The following is a 23,793-nucleotide window of genomic DNA, read 5'->3' as shown; positions in this document are numbered from 1 at the left end:
GTAAACACCATACTTTCTGTCTCTATGAATTTGACTGCTTTAGAGACCGCATACAAGTGCGATCGGCGCGTTTGTCTTTTTGTGGCTGGCTTATTTCACTCAGCACAGTGTCTTCAAGGTTCACGCGTGCTGTAGCCTGTGTCAGTGCTGCACCCCTTCTGGCCGAGTAATGTCCCATTGTATGCGCAGACCACATTTGCCTATCCACGCATCTATCAGCGAACACTTGGCTGTTGTGAAGTACGCTGCTATGAACACGAGGGTACAAATATCTCTCTGAGACCCTGCTGTCAACTCTTTTGGGTTTGTACCCGGAAGTGGAATTGCTGGATCACGTGGTAATTCTATGTTTAATTTTTTGAGGACGCACCACACTGTTTTCTATAGTGGCTGCACCATGTTTTATTCCCACCAACAATGCACAAGCATTTTGATTTCTCCACATCCTTGCCAATACTTGTGATTTTCTGGGGCTTTTTGTTTGTTTGGTTGGTTGGTGGGTTGGTTGGTTTCTTTTTGGCCGCGCAGCACGGCCTGTGGGATCTTAGTTCCCCGACCAGGGATTGAACCTGGGCCCTCGGAGTCCTAACCACTGGACCGCCAGGGAAGTCCGTTCCGGGGTTTTTTGATAGTGGCCATCCTAATGGGTGTGGGGTGATATCTCACTGTGGTTTTGATTTGCATTTCCATAACGATTAGTGATGTTGAGCATCTTTTCATGGACTTATTGGCATTTATATGTCTTCTTTAGAGAGCTGTTGATTCAAGGCCTTTGCCCATTTTAAAATTGAGTTGTTTGGAGTTTGCTGTTGTTGAGTTGTAGGAGTTCTTTATATATTCTGGACATTAATTCCGATATCAGATATATGATTTGCAAATATTTTCTCCCATTCTGAGGGTTGCCTTTTCACTCTCTCGATAGCTTCTTTGATGCACAGAAGTTTTCAATTTATCCAGTCTATTATTTTTGGTTTTGTTGTTGCCTGTGCTTTTGGTATCATATCCAAGAAATCATTGCCAAATCCAAGGCCATGAAGATCCCCCTGTGTCTCAGCTCTGACGGTGAGGATCCCCCTGTGTCTCAGCTCTGACGATGAGGACCCCCCTGTGTCTCAGCTCTGACGATGAGGATCCCCCCGTGTCTCAGCTCTGACGGTGAGGATCCCCCGTGTCTCAGCTCTGACGGTGAGGACTTTCGTGGCAGGGTTTTAATGCCCCGATAGCACCACACCTCCCAGGTGCCCCAGGCAGAGGCACCCTCCCCCGGGTTGCCGTCTTCACCGTCGTGCAGAGCTTGGTGCTCCGCTGTACCCACCCCGTGAGAGCAGGTGCCAGGGGCAGGGCCCATGCGTCATCCCCGCACCCCTTCCCCAGGACCGTCCCCCAGAGCCCGCCCAGGGCAGCAGTCTCAGGCAGCCCTTCCAGTGGATGAATACAGGCTGGGTTCTGCTCCTGGTGGCCTCCCAGGACTTATCCCCTGTCTGGGATACGTCCTGAGACTTATCCCCCACCCCAAAACACCAGGGCTGATGCGCCCCCTCATGGTCTCCGGGCAGTGGACTGGATGCCGAGAGAGGCCCCCAGAGCTGGAGAGAGAGGGAAGGCGGTGAGATACCGCTCCCACAGCACACGTGCCCAGGGGCCCACTTGGGGTGACCCCAAGAGGCTGGCCGGCAGTGTCCCTAACTGTGAGCCTCCCAAGCCCCGCGTTACAGGGCCTCCGCTGCTATCTCATGGCCAGGCCTCAGGCGTGGACAGATGGCCGGGAGGCACAGACGCACAGATGGCAACCAGCAGCCTGGGGCCAGCGGGCAGTGGGACAGTCAGCCTTGTCACCAGTCAGCGGTTCTGGGCAGTGCCCGAGCCTGCGCCCCAGCCAGTGGGCAGAACAGGGCTGCATTTTGGTGCCACAGCAGAATTCTCAGGCTACTTCTGTCCAGCACCTGCAGGGGACACACCCCAAAGAGGCGATGGACCCGGGTCAGCTGAGCCACAGCGGCCAGTAGGAGCCCCTCTTCTCAGGAGCTGTCGCCGGCCGTCCCACCAAACCGGCTGCCAGGAGAGACGTCTGCTGGGGGCACGGGAGGCGGGGGGGCCCGGGGCACAGGGTCACAGAGGAGCATAGACAGGCACAAACGCCAGCCAGGTCCCAGGGCCGATTACGGCGAGACCTGCGGCCCAGAGGCCACGGGGCTGGGACAGAGGAGCCCGCCCCTTCCCGGCCTCCCACCCTCTTCCCAGGCTGCCCTGCATGTGACCCGTCTTCAGAGGACACGTCAGGGTCCCCCATCATGTCCGCAGCAGGCATCCACCCCGGCTCCGTCTGTCAGGCCGTCCAAGGGCCGGAGTGGCCTGAGCATGGGGAAGTCCACGCTTTCCTGGGAGTTTCGAGGTCCCTTCCTCTTGGGGAGGGTCTGGCTCAGGGGTGGCAAATTCTGGTGCCCCCGGGGCCGGCGAGGGGCAGAAAGAGGTGAGGCCAGCCTGGCCCTGTTTCAGCTTCCCCACTCCTCACCCAGCCCCCTGGGGCCCCCTGTCCACACGTGGGCCCGGCACGGCCAGGACTGCGGACTGTCCTGAGGGAGTTTATGGGTGACCTGTCACTGTAAACTCAGCAGGGGCTGAGGAGAACCCAGCGAGGCTCCTGCTTCAAGGAGGGAACTGTGACAAAACGCGGTGACGCCCTGACGGTGAGGGACCTTCCTGTGCACAGACAAGGGTGGCCACGTGCTGGGCAGGGGCCGGTGGGTGAGGCCACAGCACGGCGCTCGCTGCCTGGGGGCCCTGGCCTTCTCCAAGCCGCAGGGGGAGGCGCTGGGTCCAGGGCGCCGGCCAGCAGAGCCCATGAGGAGGGGGTCAGGACAGCCGCGGTCCTCCCTGAGCCCACCCTGCCCGCAGGCCCGTCCCACTGGGACCCCCCTTATGGTGAGCTTCTCCATCACACCCTCTCTCATTCCAGAGCCTTCCCCGGGGGCTGTGCCTAGGCCCTGGGCTGAGCCCTTCCCTGAGGGCTCTCCGGCCCACTGATGGCCCAGGACAAGAAGCCGCGAGCACGGACGCTGGGCCGTGAAGCCCTGGGTGGTGCGTAGGGGGCCCGTGTGAGCCTAGGGGGGCGGAGGCATGGGGGCCAGAGAAGGGGTCTTGGAGGAGAGGGTGCTGGGGTGGGTGAGGGTAAGGCCAGAGGGCACAGGGCTGCTCTGCTCAGCCTCGAGTGTTCAAGGGGGCAGAACAGGCCGAGGCGGGTGTCCGGGTGGGGAGGGGTGGGGTACAGGCTAGACAACCCCACCCGCCAGAGGGGCACCAACTTCCCTTGTGTCCGGCCGGCGGAGTCTTATTTGGACTCCTCTGAGTCACCTTCACGGGTGATCACACCGATCTCTGCAGCCTCTCATCCCCCCACTGTCCGAGCACCCCCCTTTGAGCCCCCCAGGTAGGAGCTCTCCCCAGAGGGCAGGGTCGCACTCTCCCAGCCCCCGAGCCCAGCTCCCTGGGGGCAGATGAGGCCCAGCCTCCGGGCAGCAGGAAGTGCCGAGCCTGTCCCTTCCCCAGCCCCCTCCCCAGCTCCCCAGGTGCTCCGTCCTCGGGAGCCACAGGGGTCCAGGGCTCCAGGAGCTAGAGGCAGCCTTGGGTACCAGGCTGGCGCCCCAGCCATGGCGGTCAGAATCTGGGCCTCTGCTTGGAGCCTCCGGAAGCCAGAAGTCGCCACTAATCCAGAGGGGCCGTGCTCAGAGGATGGCCTTGTCCCCCGTCCCCCAAACTGTCCAGTGATGCCCGGCGGGGCTGTGTCCGGCCAAGAGCCCGTCCTGTCCCTGCGTAGGGCACGCTCGTGGCTATCCTCACGGGTGGTGGGGGGGGCAGCCTGAGGACACCAGGAGGAGGCAGAGGGCACGCGTTCCTCGGGGAGAGCTTCCTTTAAGCAACGGCAGCACCGTCGTACATTTCGGCTCTGAGGAAGTGGCCTGGACCCCGTCAGTCTCGCCCCTGGCAGCCCTGGGGACAGAAACGCTGACCCACTAAGTGTCCACCCTCACTGCTGGCCCCTTCTGGCCTTGCCCGGCAGGCCACCTCTATCTCCTGAGCTGCCTCAGAAGAGCCCAGGTCTCTGGGAGTCTGGGGACCACCCCCCGTCCCCAGGGCCCCAAACTGGCCTCCTTTCATTAGAGGGGCTGTCACTCCCGCTGCTGGGCCCACCTCCAGAGGCTGCCCGTTTCCAAGAGGGACTCCTGTCGGCATTAGCCCGGCTGGGAAAGGTCCAAATTTGAAGGAGGATCCCCTGAGGGGAGGGAACACTGGGGAGCCACACTCACTGCAGAGGCCCAGGCTGGGGAGCACAGAGCTCTGGGCCTGCAGGGACCTCTCCCATCACCACCCACAACAGGTCAGCTGCTGCCAGTGGTCTGTGTGGTTCCGGGGCGGTTCAGGTGAGAGGAAGTGAAGTAGGAAGTGCACAAGCCACGCGGCAGGTCACCTGACGGGCTCCAGAGGGAAGTCAGGTTCCAGAGGCGCATCCGAGGGCAGGTGAGGAAGACGGGCTCTGCTCTGGGCCTGGGGCAGGTGACCTCCCCTCCGCAGGCTCTGCGCACCTGTTACACGGCATTGCACTACTGAACTCAAGCTCCTTTGCAAATGCTCGGACAAGAGTCACAGTTTATGATTCTCCATCAGGAAGGACCCGTGGTCTGCACGCTTCCTCTACCTGGTGTGTGGCCACCAAGCACACAACTCCTCCTGGGGCAACTGCTCAGTGGAGGGCTGAGGGCCCTTCCCTGCAGGGCTGGGGGCCCGGGGGAGAGGCCAGTCGCCCGGGTGTGGTCGCTCAGGCGGAGAGCTTCACCCAGGGCCTCTCCAGGTCTCCTGGGGAACAGCTTCTGGACAACAGCGTTCCCTAGTCCCCATGGCAACAGGGCCTGCACTCCTGTTTCCAGGGAAAACCAGCCCTCAGCGTCGTGGTTGCCGCAGCAACGCCTATGGGCTCAGTCAGCCACGCTGTCCCGCCAACCCAGAGAGGGCAGCTGGGCACCCAGGACAGAGGAGCCAGGTGCTGCCCAGGTGCGGGGTCGGTGCACAGAAGGAGGTCCTGGCCCTGCCAGGGTCCCAGGAGGAAACTCACCGGCAGCAGAGTCCCTGCTTTCCCTTGGGTCCTGTGCCCCAGCCCACGATGAGTTCCGCCTCCAGCGAGCCAGGCAACGGGGACTCTGCCGAGCGGCCCCGGCTGGGGCTGGACGCTGTGATCCAGGTCAGTTGTGTGGCTGCCCTCTGGCACCCTCCTGGGAGCAGGTCCCAAGGGCACCTGGGGAGGGAAAGGACCCTGCACAGAGAGGCCACACCTCCCCGGCTCCAAGGGGCACTTTCCACGTGTTCACGTGGTCAGCATGAGCACCACGTGAGCGCACGTGCACACAGGCACCTTACACACAGGTGCACACGTACACACACAGGTGCACACGTACACACACACACAGGCACCTTACACACAGGTGCACACGTACACACACAGGTGCACACAGGTGCAGACTCTGCTCGGGACAGGAGCCTGGGGAGAGACTGAACTGGGGGCCGGGGGCCTGAGCCCCAGGGCCAGCCTCCCTGCTCCGTGCTGTGTGGGCTCGGGCTATCAGCGCCCCTCTCTGGGCCTCAGGCTTGCGGCCTGCACTCCCACCCCGACCTTCTGGGGTCTAGTTCACTACTGCCTTGGGGCCAAGTGTGGGAATCAGCGGGGGCTCCCCTGGAGAGGCGTGCGCCCATGGGGGTGGCCCGTGCCCAGTGTCTAGTCTGTGAGCTCCAGAAGTGCTGGTTCGGTTTTCCTTCATAGCACCCACCTGCATAACAAAAACAACAGCGACAACGATAACGACTGGGAATTACCCCACGCCCCCTCCTCTTCACTCCCTACTCCCAGCCCGTGGCCGGCCCTGCCACCCCACCCTCTTAAGTGCCCCCCGCTGGCCATCACAGCCAGACAGTCCCCACCCTGATTCACCCCTCAGGGATCCCAGCGAACCCCTGGGAACCAGCTGACTCAGAGTTGTTTATTAACGCAGTTATTAGACTCTCAGCAGTGCGCTGCCTGATGGGGGGTGACGTGGCCCTGTGCAGACAGACAGGTCACTGCAGAAGAGTAATTGCCGACAGTTGTCCCCGTGACTAAACAACACGGCGGAGCCACCGCACGTGCGCGCGCGCACACACAGGTGCCCACGCAGGACAGAACACGACCGGGGCAGGATATTTGAATCAGGTGATGCAGGCAGGAAGGCTGACAAGATGGCCCTGGGTGGGGTGACTTTCTCTGTCCAGTTCCCGTGAGGTCCAGCTCTGCGAGGCCCTGGGTGCCGGTGACCATGAGGGCCGGTGGGGGGTCAGGGGAGGGAGGGCCGCTCGCACACCAGTTTCCAAGCCAGGCACCCCGTCAGCCTGTGAGGATTCTACCACGCCTTTGGGTTCCAGGAAAATAGAGACTCGAGAGTCGAAGCAAGTTGCTATGGTTACGGGCTGGTCTGAGGGAGAGACACAGGATGGTGCCGACACCCGGCAGTGGCATCGGTGCTTGGCAAAGTGGCTGCCCCCCCGGCCCCCGCTGCCCGTGGGAAACCGCCATCTGAAAGCCACGGGGAGCCCTGGCCGAGGTCCGCTCTGCCCGCCCAGCCAACACCTGTTGTCTTCACCACGGTGATGGAGATCGCGGTGGCTACTCCAGGGCTGAGCAGGCGGCAGGCGCCTCAAGATGCCCGGATAGGCCCGTCCGGAGGGGGAGGAGGGGGGATCCTCCAGCCCCTCCAGCTACAGACGGGGAAACCGAGGAGTCCGGGCAAGGCGTGGCTCCTGGGGGACCAGACCTGAATGTGCTCCCCTGCCCAGAGGAGCTCCTGACACCCCACTTGCTGCTGCCCCTGGCAACCCCGGCCCCGGCCCCCCCTCAGAGCTGGATTCTCTGAGGGTCTGGACGCAGAGGCGGTGGAGAAGGCCGACGGGCAGGAAGATTTGTAAGTCTGGGCCCAGTTCCTCTAGAGCTTCAGGCATTTTCAGACTCTTTCTTTTGGGTTAGGTTTTGATTAACGGTATTTTTCTAAGAACTTGTCTATTATATATAAATTTTCAAATTTACTGCCCAAGGTTGTTCCCAATATCCTCTTACTGTCTTCTTGAAGTCTGAGGCTCTGAAGCAGGTAACCACCTGCCCCTGAGTGTTGAGGCGCTTGAGACCCAGGGGTCACCCAGGACCCAATCTGAGGAAGTCCCTGGCAGGCTGCAATGAGCTGGTCACCCCGAACTGACGCCTCCTTTTGCATTGCTGATACCGGTCATTGTGGGTCCTCTGTACGGTATTTTGTCTTCTATTTCATTGATTTATATACTTTTTATTCCTTTGCTTTTCAGTTCTTTGGGCTGTTTTTCTTCTAATATTTTGAGATGCGTGCTTAGCTCATTGATTTGCAGCCTTCTTTGTTTTAAAATTTTTTTTTTACTTAAAAAACTGTGGTAAATTATATATACATAAAATTTACCATTTTCATCAGTTTTAAGTGTACAGCTCAATGGCATTAAGTACATTCACATTGTGCAGCTATAGCCACCATCCAACTCCAGACCTTTCTTCATCTTCCCCAACTGAAACTCTGCCCCCGCTAAACACGAACTCCCCCCTCCCCCTCCCCCCCTCCCCCAGCCCTGGCACCCACCACCCTACTTCCTATCTCTATGAATCTGACTCCTCTAGGGACCTCATATGAGTGGCATCATACGATACTTGCCTTTTCGTGTCTGGCTTATTTCACTTAGTTTTGTGTCCTAAGGGGTCATCCATGCTGTAGCCTGTGTCAGAAGGTCCTTCCTTTCTAAGGCTGAATAATATCCCACTGTACGGATGGGCCCCATTTTGTAATCCATCCATATGTTCATGGATCCTTGGGTTGTTTCCACCTCTGGCTGTTGTTAATAGTGCTGCAAATACCTGTTCAAATCCCTGCTCTCACTTCTTTGGGGTGTACACCCGGAAGTGGGATTGCTGGATCCTACGGTAATCCCATGTTTAATTTGGGAAAACTCCACACTGTTTTCCACCGTGGTGGCATCATTTCACATTCCCACTTTCTTCTTTAATGTATGCATTTCCTCCTAAACAAGGCTTTAGCTGCGTCCCATAAATTCTGATATAATAAGTTTCATTTTTACCCAGTTCAAACTGCTTTCTAATTTCCACTGTGGCTTCTTATTTTAGCCCTGGATTATCTAAAGGTATAAATACCTTAGTTTTCAAACATATAGAGATTTTCAAGCTTTTCTTTACATCTAGTTTAACTACCCTGTGCACAGAGGTTTTGCTTTGAGCGTCGTCAGGTGGAAAAGCTGATTAGCGTCTGCACGGAGGCAGTCGGGCGGCAAACGGACGCCTGGATCTGGTTTCAGAGAAGAGCTCCGTGCTGGAACCAGATGTCCGGGGCCGTTGGCATGTGGGTCACTGGGTGAGATCCCAAGGGGAGACTGTACCCAGGAAAAGGAGCGGGTGCACACCCGCACCTAAAGGTGGGCGAGGCGAGAAGGAACCGGCCAAGGGGACCGAGACGGGGAGGCCAAGGAGGTGAGATTGACTGGGAGAGGGCCATGTCTGGAAACCTCGTGAGGGGAGAGCTCCAGGGAGGAGGAACGACCGTCAGCACAAAGTGCTGCTAGTAGGTCAAGCACAGACTCGGTGGACCACGGCATTCAACAGCGCGGGGGTCATGGGTGACATTGACCACAAGGGTAACTCGTGGGGCACGTAGGGGCAATACATCTTTTTAAGGCGAGGATAAATTATGACAGTTTGCGTCGACAAGAATGGTCTGATAGAGAGAAAAATAACATACGTAAGCAATAAGGAAGGATTGCTGGAGCAATGTCCTTAGTGCAAGAGAGAAGATGGTATGGGATGAGGTGGGGTGGGTGGGATGGGATAGGATGGGATGGGGTGGGATGGGGGGGTGGGATGAGTAGATACATGGATTAAAGCAGAGGCTGGCAAACTTTCTGGAGGGGCCAGATGACTGATACTTTAGGCTTTGCAAATCATAAAGTTTCTGTAGCAACTATTCAGCTCTGACACTGGAGCATGAAGGGGGTCACAGACACTGTGTGAGCAAATGGATGTAGTTATTTTCCAAGAAAGCTTTACTTACGAACAAGCGGCAGGCCCGGATTTAGCCTACAGATAGAGTCTGCCGAGCTCAGGATCAGCGGACGGAGGAATAAGGGGACATTCGGGTGGGTAGGGGAAGAGACTGTCGTACAGATGGTGGCAGATGGTTGAGTGGGTGGGTGGGAGTGGTGGACACGTGGTAGGTTGGAGAATGGATGGAAAGTCATTGTACACAGAGTGTGGGGATGAGAGCAGAGCCCCGCATTCTAGAAACTGGCCCTTGCATGCATACAAAAGCGTGCCGACATCCTAAGTGTGCAGCTTAACTGAGCCGGTCGTCGTGTGGCTGGCGCCCGCCCCAGCAGAGCATTCTCAGAATGCCAGAAGCCCCCTCCCCCAACATACATTAGTCTTGCCCATTTGGGGACTTCAGGGAAATGGAGCCGTATACGTGAGTGTGTAAACACACACACTCTTGGTACTACACCACGTTCGCGAAATTCACCGGAATGCAGCGCGTCGCTCTAGTTTGCTGTGCACGCCATCATCTCCCCACTGCACTGTGTCACCTTTGTCACTCACCAGTGTGTGCATGTGTCTGCGCACGTGTGTCTGCGGGTGCATGTGCGCATATATACTTCCAGAGTTCGTGGCCTCTTCCCTGGTCAGCTGGTCCTTATACCAACGCTACCCTGTCTTCGTCCCTGTGGATCTGTGACGTGTCGTTACGTCTGAGCATAAGCTTTCTTCACGATTCCCTACATACTTTTTTTTTTTTTTTTTTTTGCCGTACGTGGACCTCTCACTGTTGTGGCCTCTCCCGTTGCGGAGCACAGGCTCCGGACGCACAGGCTCAGTGGCCATGGCTCACGGGCCCAGCCGCTCCACGGCACGTGGGATCTTCCCAGACCGGGGCACGAACCCGCGTCCCCTGCATCGGCAGGCGGACTCTCAACCACTGCGCCACCAGGGAAGCCCTCCCTACATACTTTTGACTCTTCCATAAGAATTTTAGAATCCGTTTGTTAATTTCTACAAACTAAGAATCCTGCTGGGATTCGGATTGGGATTTCATTGAATCTGCAGATTAATTTGAGGAGGACTGACGGCTTTACAATGCTGTCTTCCATTCTTCCATTTACGTTTTTGCTAGTTTTACTCAACGTAGCTCTCCACGGAGCGGCCCTGCACATACTTTGTTAGCACATTGGCTCCTAGGTATTTGATGTGTTGGGAAGCTGTTACCACTTTTAAAATGATCATAGCTGAGAAACCGGCTCTGTTTTGAGGGTCGCTCCGTTCCCAGGCTCTGTCGCTGATCTTCCAAACTCAGAGCACCCACCCAGCCCAGGACGCCCTGCCGCTCACCTCTCCCTGAGTGTCGGTCCATCTCCCCCACTGCTTCCGTGGCTCTCTGACGTCTTCAGGAGTAGGAGTTTCACAGTCTACCTGGCTGTTCTAGTAACTGTGGAGGGAGGGCTGGCTCCCTGGGTCCTCTGTGTCCTGCGTCCTCCCCTCCCCACACACACACCTTCTCCACTCACGGGTTTTGTAGAGGTGTTTATGGTTTAAGTTTCCAAAGTGGGAAGGTCTGAGGGGGAGGGGGGAAGGGAGGGGCACCGGGGAGAGGGAGGAGGTGCTGTCAGGAGGCCCGGGAGGGCTGGCACAGTCATGAAGTCGCAGCTGCCCCTGAGCAGAAAGGAGGGCACTGCGGTGTTCAGGTTCTGGACCTGAACTGGCCCTGCCACTGACTGTCTGCCTCAGGGTCCCCATCTGTACGAGGGTGAGACAGGTGGTCTGGGGGGCTCCCCAGAGCCTGGGTGAGTGAGGGCCCACCCTCGGGACAGGAGCCGGGATGGTTTGAGAGTGCCAGGGTGTGGCCAAGCCCTGTGTGGACGGCAGCCAGGGTCACTGCCAATCAGATGGGACATGTCTCCCTTCCTCGTTCAGAAGCGAAGACGGGGCGCCACCATCCTCACGGGGATGTTAAAGGCCTTCAGTTACCTCTCCCGCCTCGTGGCTCCCGTGCACCCTGCTCCCCAGCCCCACACAGACTGCCTCTCCTCCTCTGGTCCCTCCACCTGGACGCCTGACCTCTGTCCCCTCTGGCTGCTGGACTCTTATTTATCCTTCAAGGTCCAACTCAGCGGCCCCCTCCTCCCGGAAGTCCGTGTGGGCACAGAGGACACAGTAGCAAACAAGACGGACAGGATGCTGCCCTTCTGTCATCCCTTGACATGAGTCAGTTTTCAGTTGTGATTCATACCTTGGGCTTGGCTTTCAGTCCCTCCGGTAGTGGCCTGTGTCTGAGCCTGCTTGCGTGCCACGCGCTGACGGTGCCGGGCTGGGGAAGCGGGGATGAATGAGAAATTGTCCCCCCATCCCCAGCGCCTGCTTTCATGCCTGGTCCAGATTGCCCCCTTATTGTTAGTTGAGGCCCAAACTACCACCCCCAGAAGCCTGACCCGGCTCCTGGGGTGATGCCCAGGGCCCCAGAGGGCTCAGCGGACGCACAGAGATCTGAAACTGGGCGGTGCTGAGATACAGCACGGTGGGGGCCAGGGGTTACCCCAGGCACAGAGAAGCTCTTTTTCCTAAGGAAACGGAGCCTGGCAGGCCGCCACCCAGGCCCAGGGCCCTCTCTGCAGCCGGCCAAGCCACGGAAGGATGGCAAGCAGACGTCCGGTGGCTGGACTTGGCTGGAGGCCCTGTCCTCAGATGTGTTCTTCAAGCTGGGCCCGCGCCTGGCGAGGGCCAAAGCCTGGCCCTGGGGTGCCTGGGGCCCTGTGGGGGTGCTGGGGAGGGTCTGAGGGGCAGAGGCGGAGGAGGAAGCCAGGCTTGGGCCGACCCCCATTCCTCTGCCTTCGGGGAGGGGACCCAAGGCCAGCGTGCCTGCGGAGTCCTGATCTCGGGCCACTGGGAAGGTGCTGGGGGCCCACGGGCAGGGGCCCAGGCCTAACACTGCCGCCCGTGAGTGCAAGACCCTGAGCCTCCCTTCCAGCCGAGATGACAGATATAAAACGGGTGCTGGGAGACCTTGAGAGGTGACGCCCTTCTCACATCTCCATGAGCAAGGGAGCCTCTGCCTTCCCGCCGCCCCCAGGAGCCCCAGCCTCCCTCCTCGAGCGACGGGCAGTCACAGCTCCTGCAGCGCCCCTTGTGGCCACACGGTGGCACTGTTGGAGCTCCGCCACCCCAGACCCAGGCTGCTGGCCAGGGGCGCCCCCCCACCACCATCCCCCGACTCTGCCGAGGGGCCCAGGATTCTGACTCGCTCACGCTGCTGGCTGAGTTGAGGTCCCCCGCTGGACACCCGCTCTCGCAGGGTGACTTTCAACGGGGCTTCTGGCGCCCCTCCCTGCCTTGCCACGGGGCTCATCTGGACCCACCCGGGCCACCCAGGGGTCTCCCTCACTGGGCTCTGGGTATGGGGCACCCTCATCTTCCTTCCAGAAGTCGCTGGGCTCCTCTCCCTGGGGATCTGTGCCTGGGCAGCCTGCGGATTCAGAGGGGCCACTCGGGGGTCCGATGCTGGTCACCAGTGAGGGAGAGAGTGAGATTGTTCCGTGTGGGTTCCGTTTCTGTCTTACAGCTCCACCCGCCCTCCCCAGCCGCCTCATGTCCTCACCTGTGGGGTTAGGGCGGGGTCCCCAGAGCCGCAGCCCCCGGGTCCCTGGGACGCCCCATTTTCAAAGATGAGAACACACGGCTCGGGACAGCAGGTGGCATGCCTGAGGTCAGGCAGTGCACCGGCAGTGGCAGAGCAGGGGCCCCAGCCCACCTCTCCCAGAGGGGAGCCCAGGGTCCTCGGAGCGGAGACCCTCCCCATCCACAGGGCCACACGGCGAGGGCGGCGGCGAGGAAGGAGGGGATGGCCGCCCCACTGGGCCGCACACACAGGCCCCCCTCTAGGGCTCGCTGGGGGTGTCACGCAGGGGCTGTGACCTCCCTGAGGTCCTTAGAAGCTGGTTGAGCTGATGGGGAGGAGGACGCTGGGGACAGAAAGGAGGAGGGGACATGGTCAGGCTCAACTGTGAGTCTGAGGTCTTTTGGGGAGCTGATGCCCAGCTCTGGTGTCCCCTCTGACCAGCTGAGACTGCGAGGGGGGGAGGGGGGCTTCTAGAAGTCTCCCAGTGCACTGCCCGGTCACAGGCAGACAGCACACCCCCCCAAAGCTGACCCAGAGCCACCCCTGGCCCACAGGGCTGCAGGTGGCATCACGGGGTCCCGGGCGGCCGCAGGGGGAACCAAGCCCCAAGGCCAGAGGTTGGTGCAGGCCCAGTGACCTGCCCTGGGTGAAGGCCCCTCCCTGCCCCCATTACTGGGGGGAGTGGGGGGCAGGAGGTGGGGCGGGGTGGGAGGGGGCAGCCCCAGGGCCTCCGCGCACCCCCACCGTGCTGACCCCGCTGCCTCCCTCCGCTCCAGCTGGGCCACGGCCCATCGCAGGCACCCGGCCGCAGCTGGAACCCATTACGCGCCCAGCTCCTCTTGGGACATCTCGGCTAATAACTGACCCTCCGTAAATGTTAGGAATGAGTCAAGTTTATGCCGCTGCTGCCTTCCCGTTAGCGGGTGGCGCCGCGGACGCTGGGGCGGGGAGGGTGGTGTGGAGAGCGGAGGGGCAGGGGCCTTCCTGGACTCGACAGTCCCGCGGGCCTCAGGTGGCTCTCGCCTCCCCCTTGGGCCTCGGTTTCCCTGAGTGCAAAGGGGGTTCAGGGGGGACGATGGCTGAGCCCCTGCCTGCGGCCTTGGTGGTCTCGGCGCCCCCTTCCGGGCTCTGCCGAAAGGGGCCAGCAGGCACCTCGTCCCCTCCCCTCAAGGGAGGCTGCTCACCCGAAGTCATGCTGAAGGGGGTCGGCGAGGGGGAGTAGTCAAGGTGCCTCCCAAGACCTCCCAGGGGACTCAAATTCCTACACGCAGGTGAAGGAGGACTGGGGTCCAGGTGAACCAGAGCCAGGGTTCTCACTCCCCGTGGGGGGCTGTGGAATTCAGTCCCGCGAGTTTGCTCAGTGTCTGCCCAGCACCGAGCTCCTGTTGGGATGGGAACGTGGCTTCACCAGGTGTCATGCAAGAGCCCGGGTTTCGGGGTCGCCCTGGCCACTCTGGTGCTGACGGAGGGGCAGGCCTCGTGTCCAGGCAGACGTGAGCGGAAGAGACCAGGCTGGGGTCTCAGGAGGAGGGGACGGGCTGAGATTGTACCAGGGCAGTGGGGTGGGGGGAGCAGGGCTGCACCCAGGAAGCCCTCCATCCCTACCGGCCCAGGCCTGAGGGTCAGAGCCAGGTGGAGGGGTCTAGGCCTCGAGAGGGTCTTCAGGGAGAGCTGGGGGGATCAGAGGAGGACAGGCAGGTAGGAGGCTGTGCGGTGGTCACTCACCAGGGCCCTGGGATGGGAGGGAGATCTGGGGAGTCTCGGGGTGGGGGTCTTGGGAAGCCAGGGGTGGGGAGGGGCTGGGCATATGGTGATAAGTTTGAGAAGTCTGGGACCTTCGGGGGTGATGGGAGGACCCTGGTTTGCCGCCCTAGAGAGCCACTGGAGGGGACATCCATCTCCAGGACCCCCTGGGAAGCGTCTGGTTTCCCTCTGTATTTCACTCACTGCCTGACAGCTCATATCGCAAAGGCAGCAGGGCCGGTGGGCAGCTACGGACTGTCCTGAGTGCAGGCCCATCCTGCCTCGCTGCCCTCTCACGTCCAGATGTTCATGCTGGCTTAGAAGTGGCTGCCTCGGCCTGCAGCGTTCACGAGTTCCCCCCACGGTCAGCACCACGACAGACCTGGCGACAAAGGTCCCGCCCGGCCCTGGGCTCTGGAGGGCAGCCCAGGCCCTCCCCCGGCGGTGCCATCGTCGTGGAGCCAAGAATGCCCAGGGCCGAGGCAAAGTGCCAACTGGAGCCCAAGACCCCAACACCAGTCTCTGGGTACCCAAGACCCAGGGTCTCCTACCCGCGTCCGGGGCTATTCGGACCTCTGCCACAGATGGTCAGCTGTTCTAGGCGGCTAGGAAGGAGGGCCGTCCCCACGATCCACCCACTGTCCCTCCCTCGGCTCCCACCCTGCCCCGGCCCAGGGCCCACGCGTGCCCCTCCCAGTGGACGGGGAAGCCCCACATGGCTGGCCTTGTCCTAAAGGGGGGTGTGTGGGTGGACCTTCTACCAGTTGTCCCTCTGCTGTTGTCAGCCCCTCCTGCCGTGGGGCTCTGGGCCTGCTGGGTGGGGTTCAAACCCCTCCCTGCCAACCCCACTGTGAGAACTGGGAGGCTGCCTGCTCCAGGAGGGCCAGAGGCAGGAGCCTGCCTCCCAGCGTCCCCGGAGAGGTCCACCACGACGGTCAGTGCGGCCCCCGCAGAGGCGGAGCAGCGCTGAAGGGTGGGACGAGGTGGTGCCCTAGGCTCGGAGCTCTCCGGACCAGCTCTTCGTTCCTCACCTGTGCTCAGAGCAGCGCCAGGATGGGCAGGGTGCCCTCCCACCTTGAAAGGTGGGGAAACCAAGGCACGGGCCTTGGTGACCTCACCCAGTCCTCTCCAGCGCACTTTGCCACCGTATGGGAGCCCCGTGGCAGCGCCCACTAACTCCAGTGGGTTCACGTGGGGCTCTGGCAGCTGTCCAGGGACCTGCCAGCCCCAGGCATCTCTGAGCCGGTGTTTTTCAGAGGCTGGAGGACACCGTTCTGAGCCCCATGGCCAGCAGAGAAGACCGGGCGCTGACCGTGCATGGGGGAGGCTGGCGGGCCTCACCCATCCCCGTGCCTGCCCGCATCCGTGAGATTGTGGCTGGCAGCCTGGGCGAGGAGCCGCCCCAAGGTGAGGGGGGCCACCAGGGGGGCTGCAGAGCCGTCAGTCAGAGTCCAGCTTCAGGGAGCCAAGCCCCTCACTGTCCCCTGACCGGGCCGGCCCCTCCCGGCCCATCATCCTCCCCTGTGCTAGGGCGAGAAGCACACCTTCCCACGGCATCGTCCCCGGGGGTCAGAAGCCCATCCCCACGGCGCGCTCACCACCAGGCCACAGGGACCATGCCCACCTAGCCCCGCGTTGGTTTGTCACACATCTGTGCCCACCAGTCTTGATTTAATTATGTTCATTTTTCATTAGATGATGAAATCCTAAAGGGTGACACTCAGGAGGCGTGGACGCTAAGCAGCCCCCCCCCCAAGAGCTCTGCTCCCCCAGCCCCCGGGCCCCCTCGCGGTGCCTCTCGCTGTCTGTCACGGCTGCGTGCGCGGCTGGGTCCCTGCACCGAGGCCACCCAGCCAGTAGGGCAGCCTGGCCCCAGAGTGTGCCCCGACCCCCTCGTGCGGGGGTCCCGAGACCCCTTTCTGAAATAAGGGGCTCTCCAGCCTCCTAGAGGAACTGGGGACCTCACTGTGTGTTAAGGAAAAAGAAAGCCCACTGTGTGGTTAGAACAGCAACTTACTACTTGGGGGTGAGATCTGGTTACCCTGAGTCAGCAGTTCTCACTGCCTGACGGGGGTGTGGGATCCCCAGCGTCCAGGGGGACGCTGTAACTGGGTTGGGGCTCGCCCTGGGCAGGGGTCTGTACCGGGGTGAAACGTGATGTCCACGGCAGGAGAGGAAGGGAGGCCCGCGGCCGAGGTGCGGCCCCAGATCGGGGTCCCCCGGGTCAGTCCCGGCAGATCGGCAGACCGGCGGCGGGACAGGGAGCCGGGCTGGGGGCTGGCCTGGCCACAGGCTGACCTGCTGCTGCGCCTGCAGCGCTGCGGGAGCCGCCAGCCGCCTCGGCCCGCGTGCAGGAGGAGCTGTCCCGGCTGGAGGAGCTGCTGGCCCAGGCGGGGGCCGAGCGGGACGAGCCGGCCGGCAGGTACCACGCAGTCAGCGAGCAGGTGAGCGTGCGTAGGGACGCGTGGCAGCCAGAGGGTGGCAGCCGGGCCCGGGGTGACCGGTGGATCCGTCAGCGCGTCTCAGGACGTGGAATGACAGTGGTCAGCCATGGCACGGCTGGACCCTGGGCGGTGGCTAGAGAAGCTGAGGCTGGAGGGGACCGGTGAGAGCGGGACAGGTGCCCGGGGCTCCCCGGCCCCGGGGTCCCCCAGGACTCCCCCCCCAGCTTAAGCACTGACTTGTGCCCCACCTGCCAGAAGCCCTGGGGGCGGCTGGGGCATTCCTGACCCCTGGCCCTGGCCTCCAGCCCAGCGTGGGCACGTGGCAGCAACTGCCCAGGGGAGGAGCGGGAGCAAAAGGAACCGCCTGGCGGCCGCCGAGGACTGGCCCCGCCCCCAGCCCCCACCCCCGACGGCCGAGGGCGGACGGAGCCCCTGGGCCTCTGTCCTCAGTGCCCTGGGCAGCGCGGTGCCCTCCAGGGTGACTGGCTGTGGCAACAGGCCATTTGGTCACGACCAGTGGGGCTGGGAGGGCCTCCTGGTGGACAGATGGGGAAACCGAGGCAGAAAAGTGACGAAACTTGCTAGGCCAGAGCCTCTGTCCCATGTCTGCCACTCTAAGACATGATGGCCTCTGAGGCAGGACTGGGCTGGGGTGCCCGGCCCACAGTGTGGCACACTGGGAGCCCCTGTGTCTGCAGAGTCCCCCTGGTCTACGTGGCAGGGCAGATGACTCCACTTTCCAGATGAGAAAACTGAGGCTCAGAGCTAGTCCGAGTTATCCAGGGCCACGCTGCCATTGCTGGGTGAGACCTGACTCAGGTCTTTCTCCGGCATGACCAGTGACCAGTGCCGAACGCCCAAGGGCCCTGGGTCAGCCTCGTCTCCTCGAGGGTTCCGAGGGCTTCCTGGGATAGGCGGCGTCACCAGCCCCACAGAGGGAGGGCCTCCCTGCCCCCACCCGGAACTGTCACACCTGTTCTCATCGCCAGCCCCACCCCCGGGCAGACTGGGAAGGCCCTCCTCATCCCCGGAGGGGACGACGTCTCCCGCCCACCCTGGGCCCTGCGCGGGGCGGGGCGGGGATCTTCCTAGCACAGGGTGGGGAGATGTTGGGAACTAGAGGCCCTATGGGAATAGAAGCCGCAGAAATCCCGCGGCCAATTAGGAAACCTCGTGAGTCAGTAAGCTCTGAACTCAGGCCTGTGCCAGCTCTGGCAGGCGGCTCAGCAGCCCTTGTGAGGGCCGCAGAGGGGCCCAGCCTCCCCAGGTTCCCCCAAGCAGATGGGCGGGCGGATGGTGGTAGCAGGGGCCGCGTGACGGTTCCGTGGGCACCTCCATCCCGGCTAGACTCCCAGCCCCCGCCCAGGCCCCTGGGCTCGGCTGGACCCCCCGGCCCTCCTCTCCAATCCCACTGGTAGCTGCGGGGGCCACTCACCTCCCTGTACTCAGGCCCCATGTCGTGCCACAAGGGTGCCCTTCAGCTCTCCTGACCTACCTGCCTCAGCCCCCCACCAGCCGGCCTCCTCGGGTCGGGGCCCCCAGCACTGCCTTTTCCCCTCAGAGCCCCGGGTCCCCGTCTGCTCAGGCTCCAGCAGGCTCGGGGTCCACCTGGCCCAATTTGGGGGGCTCCCCTCCCTGCCAGGCCCACTTACTGGGGGTGTGGTACCCACCCACCCGCTAGATGAGGGGCTGGGAGCAGACGGAGGGTCGAGCACAGGCAGGAGGGCAGCTGCAGGGGCGGGACCCTACGCTCACTCACTCCCATGGGGGTGACCCCAGGCCTGCTCTGCATCTCGGCCGTCCTGCCCCTTATGTGGCCGGACCAGAGCCTGGACCCCCACTCCGCCAGCCGTGGGCACATGGCACAGGACCATGGCACGGACGGCTGCCCGCCTGACCCGTCTTAGCAGACCCAGCTTGACCCCAGCTCGACCCCAGCCCTTATCCCAGCCTGGCCCCGCCCCAACTAGGGACCCAAGGGGAGCCCTCTCACCCATCCCTGGGAGGGTTTTGTGCCAAAGCTGCCCAGCCCGCTGGGCTTGGAAGTGTCCAGCCAGGTGGGTTAATGCCCCTCTCCAGCCGCAGGCCCGGCTGGAGGCCACCGAGGCTCGGCTGCGGAGGTCAGAGCAGAAGCACAGCGTCGACCTGGAGGAAGCCCTCGGCCGGCTAGAGGCTGCCGAGCAGAGGTGAGGCCAGGCAGGCAGGGCAGTGGGGCAGCAGGGAGCTCGGCCGTCACTGCGCAGCGGACGCCACTGTGCCGTCGGGCTGTTGACACCTCTTCCCAGGTGGCTCCAGGGCGGGGCAGCGCGGGGCGGAGCAGCACAGGGAGGGGCAGCACAGCACAGGGAGGGGCAGCACGGGGCGGAGCAGCACGGGGAGGAGGAGCACGGGGAGGAGCACGGGGAGGGGCAGCACGGGGAGGAGCAGCACGGGGAGGGGCAGCATGGGGAGGAGGAGCACGGAGAGGAGCAGCACGGGGAGGGGCAGCACGGGGAGGAGGAGCACGGGGAGGAGCACGGGGAGGGGCAGCACGGGGAGGGGCAGCACGGGGAGGAGGAGCACGGGGAGGAGCACGGGGAGGGGCAGCACGGGGAGGAGGAGCACGGGGAGGAGCACGGGGAGGGGCAGCACGGGGAGGAGCAGCACGGGGAGGGGCAGCACGGGGAGGGGCAGCACGGGGAGGAGCAGCACGGGGAGGGGCAGCACGGGGAGGAAGAGCACGGGGAGGGGCAGCACGGGGAGGAGGAGCACGGGGAGGGGCAGCACGGGGAGGGGCAGCACGGGGAGGAGGAGCACGAGGAGGGGCAGCACGGGGAGGGGCAGCACGAGGAGGGGCAGCACGGGGAGGAGCAGCACGGGGAGGAGGAGCACGGGGAGGAGGAGCACGGGGAGGGGCAGCACGGGGAGGGGCAGCACGGGGAGGAGCAGCACGGGGAGGAGGAGCACGGGGAGGAGGAGCACGGGGAGGGGCAGCACGGGGAGGGGCAGCACGGGGAGGGGCAGCACGGGGAGGAAGAGCACGAGGAGGGGCAGCACGGGGAGGAGGAGCACGGGGAGGGGCAGCACGGGGAGGGGCAGCACGGGGAGGGGCAGCACGGGGAGGAGGAGCACGAGGAGGGGCAGCACGGGGAGGGGCAGCACGAGGAGGGGCAGCACGGGGAGGAGCAGCACGGGGAGGAGGAGCACGGGGAGGAGGAGCACGGGGAGGGGCAGCACGGGGCGGAGCAGCACGGGGAGGAGGAGCACGAGGAGGGGCAGCATGGGGAGGGGCAGCACGAGGAGGGGCAGCACGGGGAGGAGCAGCACGGGGAGGAGGAGCACGGGGAGGAGGAGCACGGGGAGGGGCAGCACGGGGAGGGGCAGCACGGGGAGGAGGAGCACGGGGAGGAGGAGCACGGGGAGGGGCAGCACGGGGAGGGGCAGCACAGCACAGGGAGGGGCAGCACGGGGAGGGGCAGCACGGGGAGGAGGAGCACGGGGAGGAGCACGGGGAGGGGCAGCACGGGGAGGAGCAGCACGGGGAGGGGCAGCACGGGGAGGGGCAGCACGGGGAGGGGGAGCACGGGGAGGGGCAGCACGGGGAGGGGCAGCACGGGGAGGAGCAGCACGGGGAGGGGCAGCACGGGGAGGGGCAGCACGGGGAGGAGCAGCACGGGGAGGGGCAGCACGGGGAGGAGGAGCACGAGGAGGGGCAGCACGGGAAGCAGCACGAGGAGGGGCAGCACGGGGAGGGGCAGCACGGGGAGGAGCAGCACGGGGAGGGGCAGCACGGGGAGGAAGAGCACGGGGAGGGGCAGCACGGGGAGGAGGAGCACGGGGAGGGGCAGCACGGGGAGGGGCAGCACGGGGAGGAGGAGCACGAGGAGGGGCAGCACGGGGAGGGGCAGCACGAGGAGGGGCAGCACGGGGAGGAGCAGCACGGGGAGGAGGAGCACGGGGAGGAGGAGCACGGGGAGGGGCAGCACGGGGAGGGGCAGCACGGGGAGGAGCAGCACGGGGAGGAGGAGCACGGGGAGGAGGAGCACGGGGAGGGGCAGCACGGGGAGGGGCAGCACGGGGAGGGGCAGCACGGGGAGGAAGAGCACGAGGAGGGGCAGCACGGGGAGGAGGAGCACGGGGAGGGGCAGCACGGGGAGGGGCAGCACGGGGAGGGGCAGCACGGGGAGGAGGAGCACGAGGAGGGGCAGCACGGGGAGGGGCAGCACGAGGAGGGGCAGCACGGGGAGGAGCAGCACGGGGAGGAGGAGCACGGGGAGGAGGAGCACGGGGAGGGGCAGCACGGGGCGGAGCAGCACGGGGAGGAGGAGCACGAGGAGGGGCAGCATGGGGAGGGGCAGCACGAGGAGGGGCAGCACGGGGAGGAGCAGCACGGGGAGGAGGAGCACGGGGAGGAGGAGCACGGGGAGGGGCAGCACGGGGAGGGGCAGCACGGGGAGGAGGAGCACGGGGAGGAGGAGCACGGGGAGGGGCAGCACGGGGAGGGGCAGCACAGCACAGGGAGGGGCAGCACGGGGAGGGGCAGCACGGGGAGGAGGAGCACGGGGAGGAGCACGGGGAGGGGCAGCACGGGGAGGAGCAGCACGGGGAGGGGCAGCACGGGGAGGGGCAGCACGGGGAGGGGGAGCACGGGGAGGGGCAGCACGGGGAGGGGCAGCACGGGGAGGGGCAGCATGGGGAGGAGGAGCACGGGGAGGAGGAGCACGAGGAGGGGCAGCACGGGGAGGGGCAGCACGGGGAGGGGCAGCACGGGAAGCAGCACGAGGAGGGGCAGCACGGGGAGGGGCAGCACGGGGAGGGGCAGCACGGGGAGGAGGACCACCCCCAGGGCCTCAGGCGAGAGTGCAGGTCCCACAGGTCATGGGGCCTCCCTGGCCCTCTGCTCCCTCGTGTGTCACCCCAGGCCCCCTCCGCCTGCTGAGGCCGGGGCTCTGGCCTGAACTCCAGGAAGGCCGCCTGAGCTGCTCCTGGCCCTCGGCTGGCCTGGCCAATCCTGGGGGGCCCGAGGGTTCTCCCCTCAGTCCCAGTCCACTTCACACTCTGGCCCTGACTCCCAGGCCCCTTTGGCTTCAAGCCGCTCTGATTTCATGATCGGGCTTACTTGTGCACCGTTGGTAAGTGTGTGTCATACCCCAGCGCCCCCGGAAGTAGCCCCAAGCCCCAGGACACGGCCGCGGAAGGGAAGGGCATCTCTCCACGTTCCCTGCAGGGCGGCCAGCGGGAGGGATGAGCCCCCACTCCACGGCCAGCTCTGTCTCCAGACCTGGGGGAGGTTAAGCCATTTGTGGAAGACTTCCCGGCCTTGGTTCATCCTCAGGGACTCTGGATAAGGAAGAAAAGTGCTGAGAAGCATTTTGAAAACCAGTTTTGGAGCAGGGGGGTGGAGGGTGTTGGTAAATAAGCCAGGAGAAGGCTGATGCCCACAGAGCAGACAGGAGCAGAGGAAGTCCCTGTGGCCGCGCGGCTAGCCTGGAGGTGCGGGCTCCAGAGGGTTTGGGGTCCCCGACTGCAGCCACATGCAGACCTGCCCTGGGTGGAGAGAGACCCCCACGGTCCCAGAGGAGCTGCCCCCTCCACGGGGCAGGCCTGACTCCCTCTGCCCCCGCCCTGCGCGGCAGGGTACCTTCCCAGCCCTGGTACCCTCGGCCAGGCTCCCAAGCCCTAAGCCTCTTGATGGTCTCCCAGCCCCTGGAGTTAGGAGCCAGCCACAGTTGTGTGGCAGAGCCAGGGGAGCCCAGAGGGGCGGAAGGTGGGGAGAGCAAGCGAGTCAGGGCAGGAGGGGGCGTGCCGGGCTGGCACCCAGAGGCTGGCCCCCGTTGGCGGGGCCACTGAGGACCGCTGCAGGTGGCCAGTGCCTCTTAGGGGCAGTCTGGGCACTGCACAGTCGAGCTGGGGTCGTCTGGGCCCAGGAGGTTCGGGGCCCGGCTGTCTGAGCACGTCTGTAGGGAGAGGCCACCCGCCCATGGCCACGCCGCTCCGTCCCTACCCGTACAGGAGCACCGGCCTCTCCCAGGTGAACACCCTCCTGCGGGAGCAGCTAGGACACATGAAGAAGGCCAACGACAGACTGGCCGAGGAGCTGGCGGGGACGACGCACAGCGTGCTCCTCCTGCGGGCTGAGCTGGAGCTGCGGGAGAGGCAGCGCTGGACCCAGAGAGAGGTGCTCCCCGGCTCTCGCCCGTGGGCAGGGGCATGCCTGGTCTGGTTCCCGTGGCCGGGGTCGGGGTGGGGGGCAGGAACAGGGAAACGGAGAGCTGGCTTCTGCCACGGCCCCTTCTGGGGGCAAGGCCCCTGGCCTCCCGCCACACCATGTCCCCCACTCGGCTTGGCCACGTTAGTCTGCAGGGTGGGGGACACTGCGTGGGAAGACCCCCGCTTTGAGAGAAGGACGCCTGGCTGGGCTTGGAAAATAGAGTGAGGGCCGAGCCCTGGTTCTGGCGTGGCCGAGCTGCTCTAGAGAGAAGAGTCTCTGCAGGCCCAACTCGGGGTCAGACACAGGAGCCTGGGCCGCACCACAGCCCCCCACTCCCTGGCCAGCCCAGCAGGGCCCACGCAGCCTCTTCTGAAACCCGCAGCCCTGGGGCGCGGGGTCACGGCACGGGGCTCCAGGCCTCAGCCTTGCTGGGGGGGATACTGTGTTGACCATCCCGGGCTGGTCACCGGGGCAGGACGTCCAGCTTGAGGTAGGGGACATATTTGAGACGGGTCACCCCACGCCTCTGCCTGTCCACATCCCCGCTGGGCTTGCAACCTCTGCTCCGATCGTCCCTGGATGTCCCCACGGACCTCCCGGCGTCTGCCACGGGCCCCATGGGCAGGATTTCTCCCCAGACGTGGCAGGAGCAGAG

General features: G+C 63.9%; 1 protein-coding gene across 1 annotated transcript in view; it reads left to right on the top strand.

Moving 5' to 3' along the window:
* The first annotated feature begins 5,155 nt into the window (after nucleotides 1-5,155).
* CROCC2 (ciliary rootlet coiled-coil, rootletin family member 2) overlaps nucleotides 5,156-23,793 on the top strand; it is a 69,263-nt gene continuing 50,625 nt past the window's right edge. The window contains 5 exon segments of the mRNA XM_070046032.1: nucleotides 5,156-5,233; nucleotides 15,761-15,911; nucleotides 16,821-16,948; nucleotides 19,028-19,134; nucleotides 22,940-23,125. Coding sequence (XP_069902133.1) covers nucleotides 5,156-5,233; nucleotides 15,761-15,911; nucleotides 16,821-16,948; nucleotides 19,028-19,134; nucleotides 22,940-23,125 — 650 coding nt within the window.

Source organism: Globicephala melas, chromosome 7 (genome assembly GCF_963455315.2).
Source record: "Globicephala melas chromosome 7, mGloMel1.2, whole genome shotgun sequence".
NCBI lineage: Eukaryota > Metazoa > Chordata > Mammalia > Artiodactyla > Delphinidae > Globicephala > Globicephala melas.
The sequence above is the reverse complement of the archived record's forward strand: the minus strand, read 5'-3'. Positions and strand labels throughout refer to the sequence as shown.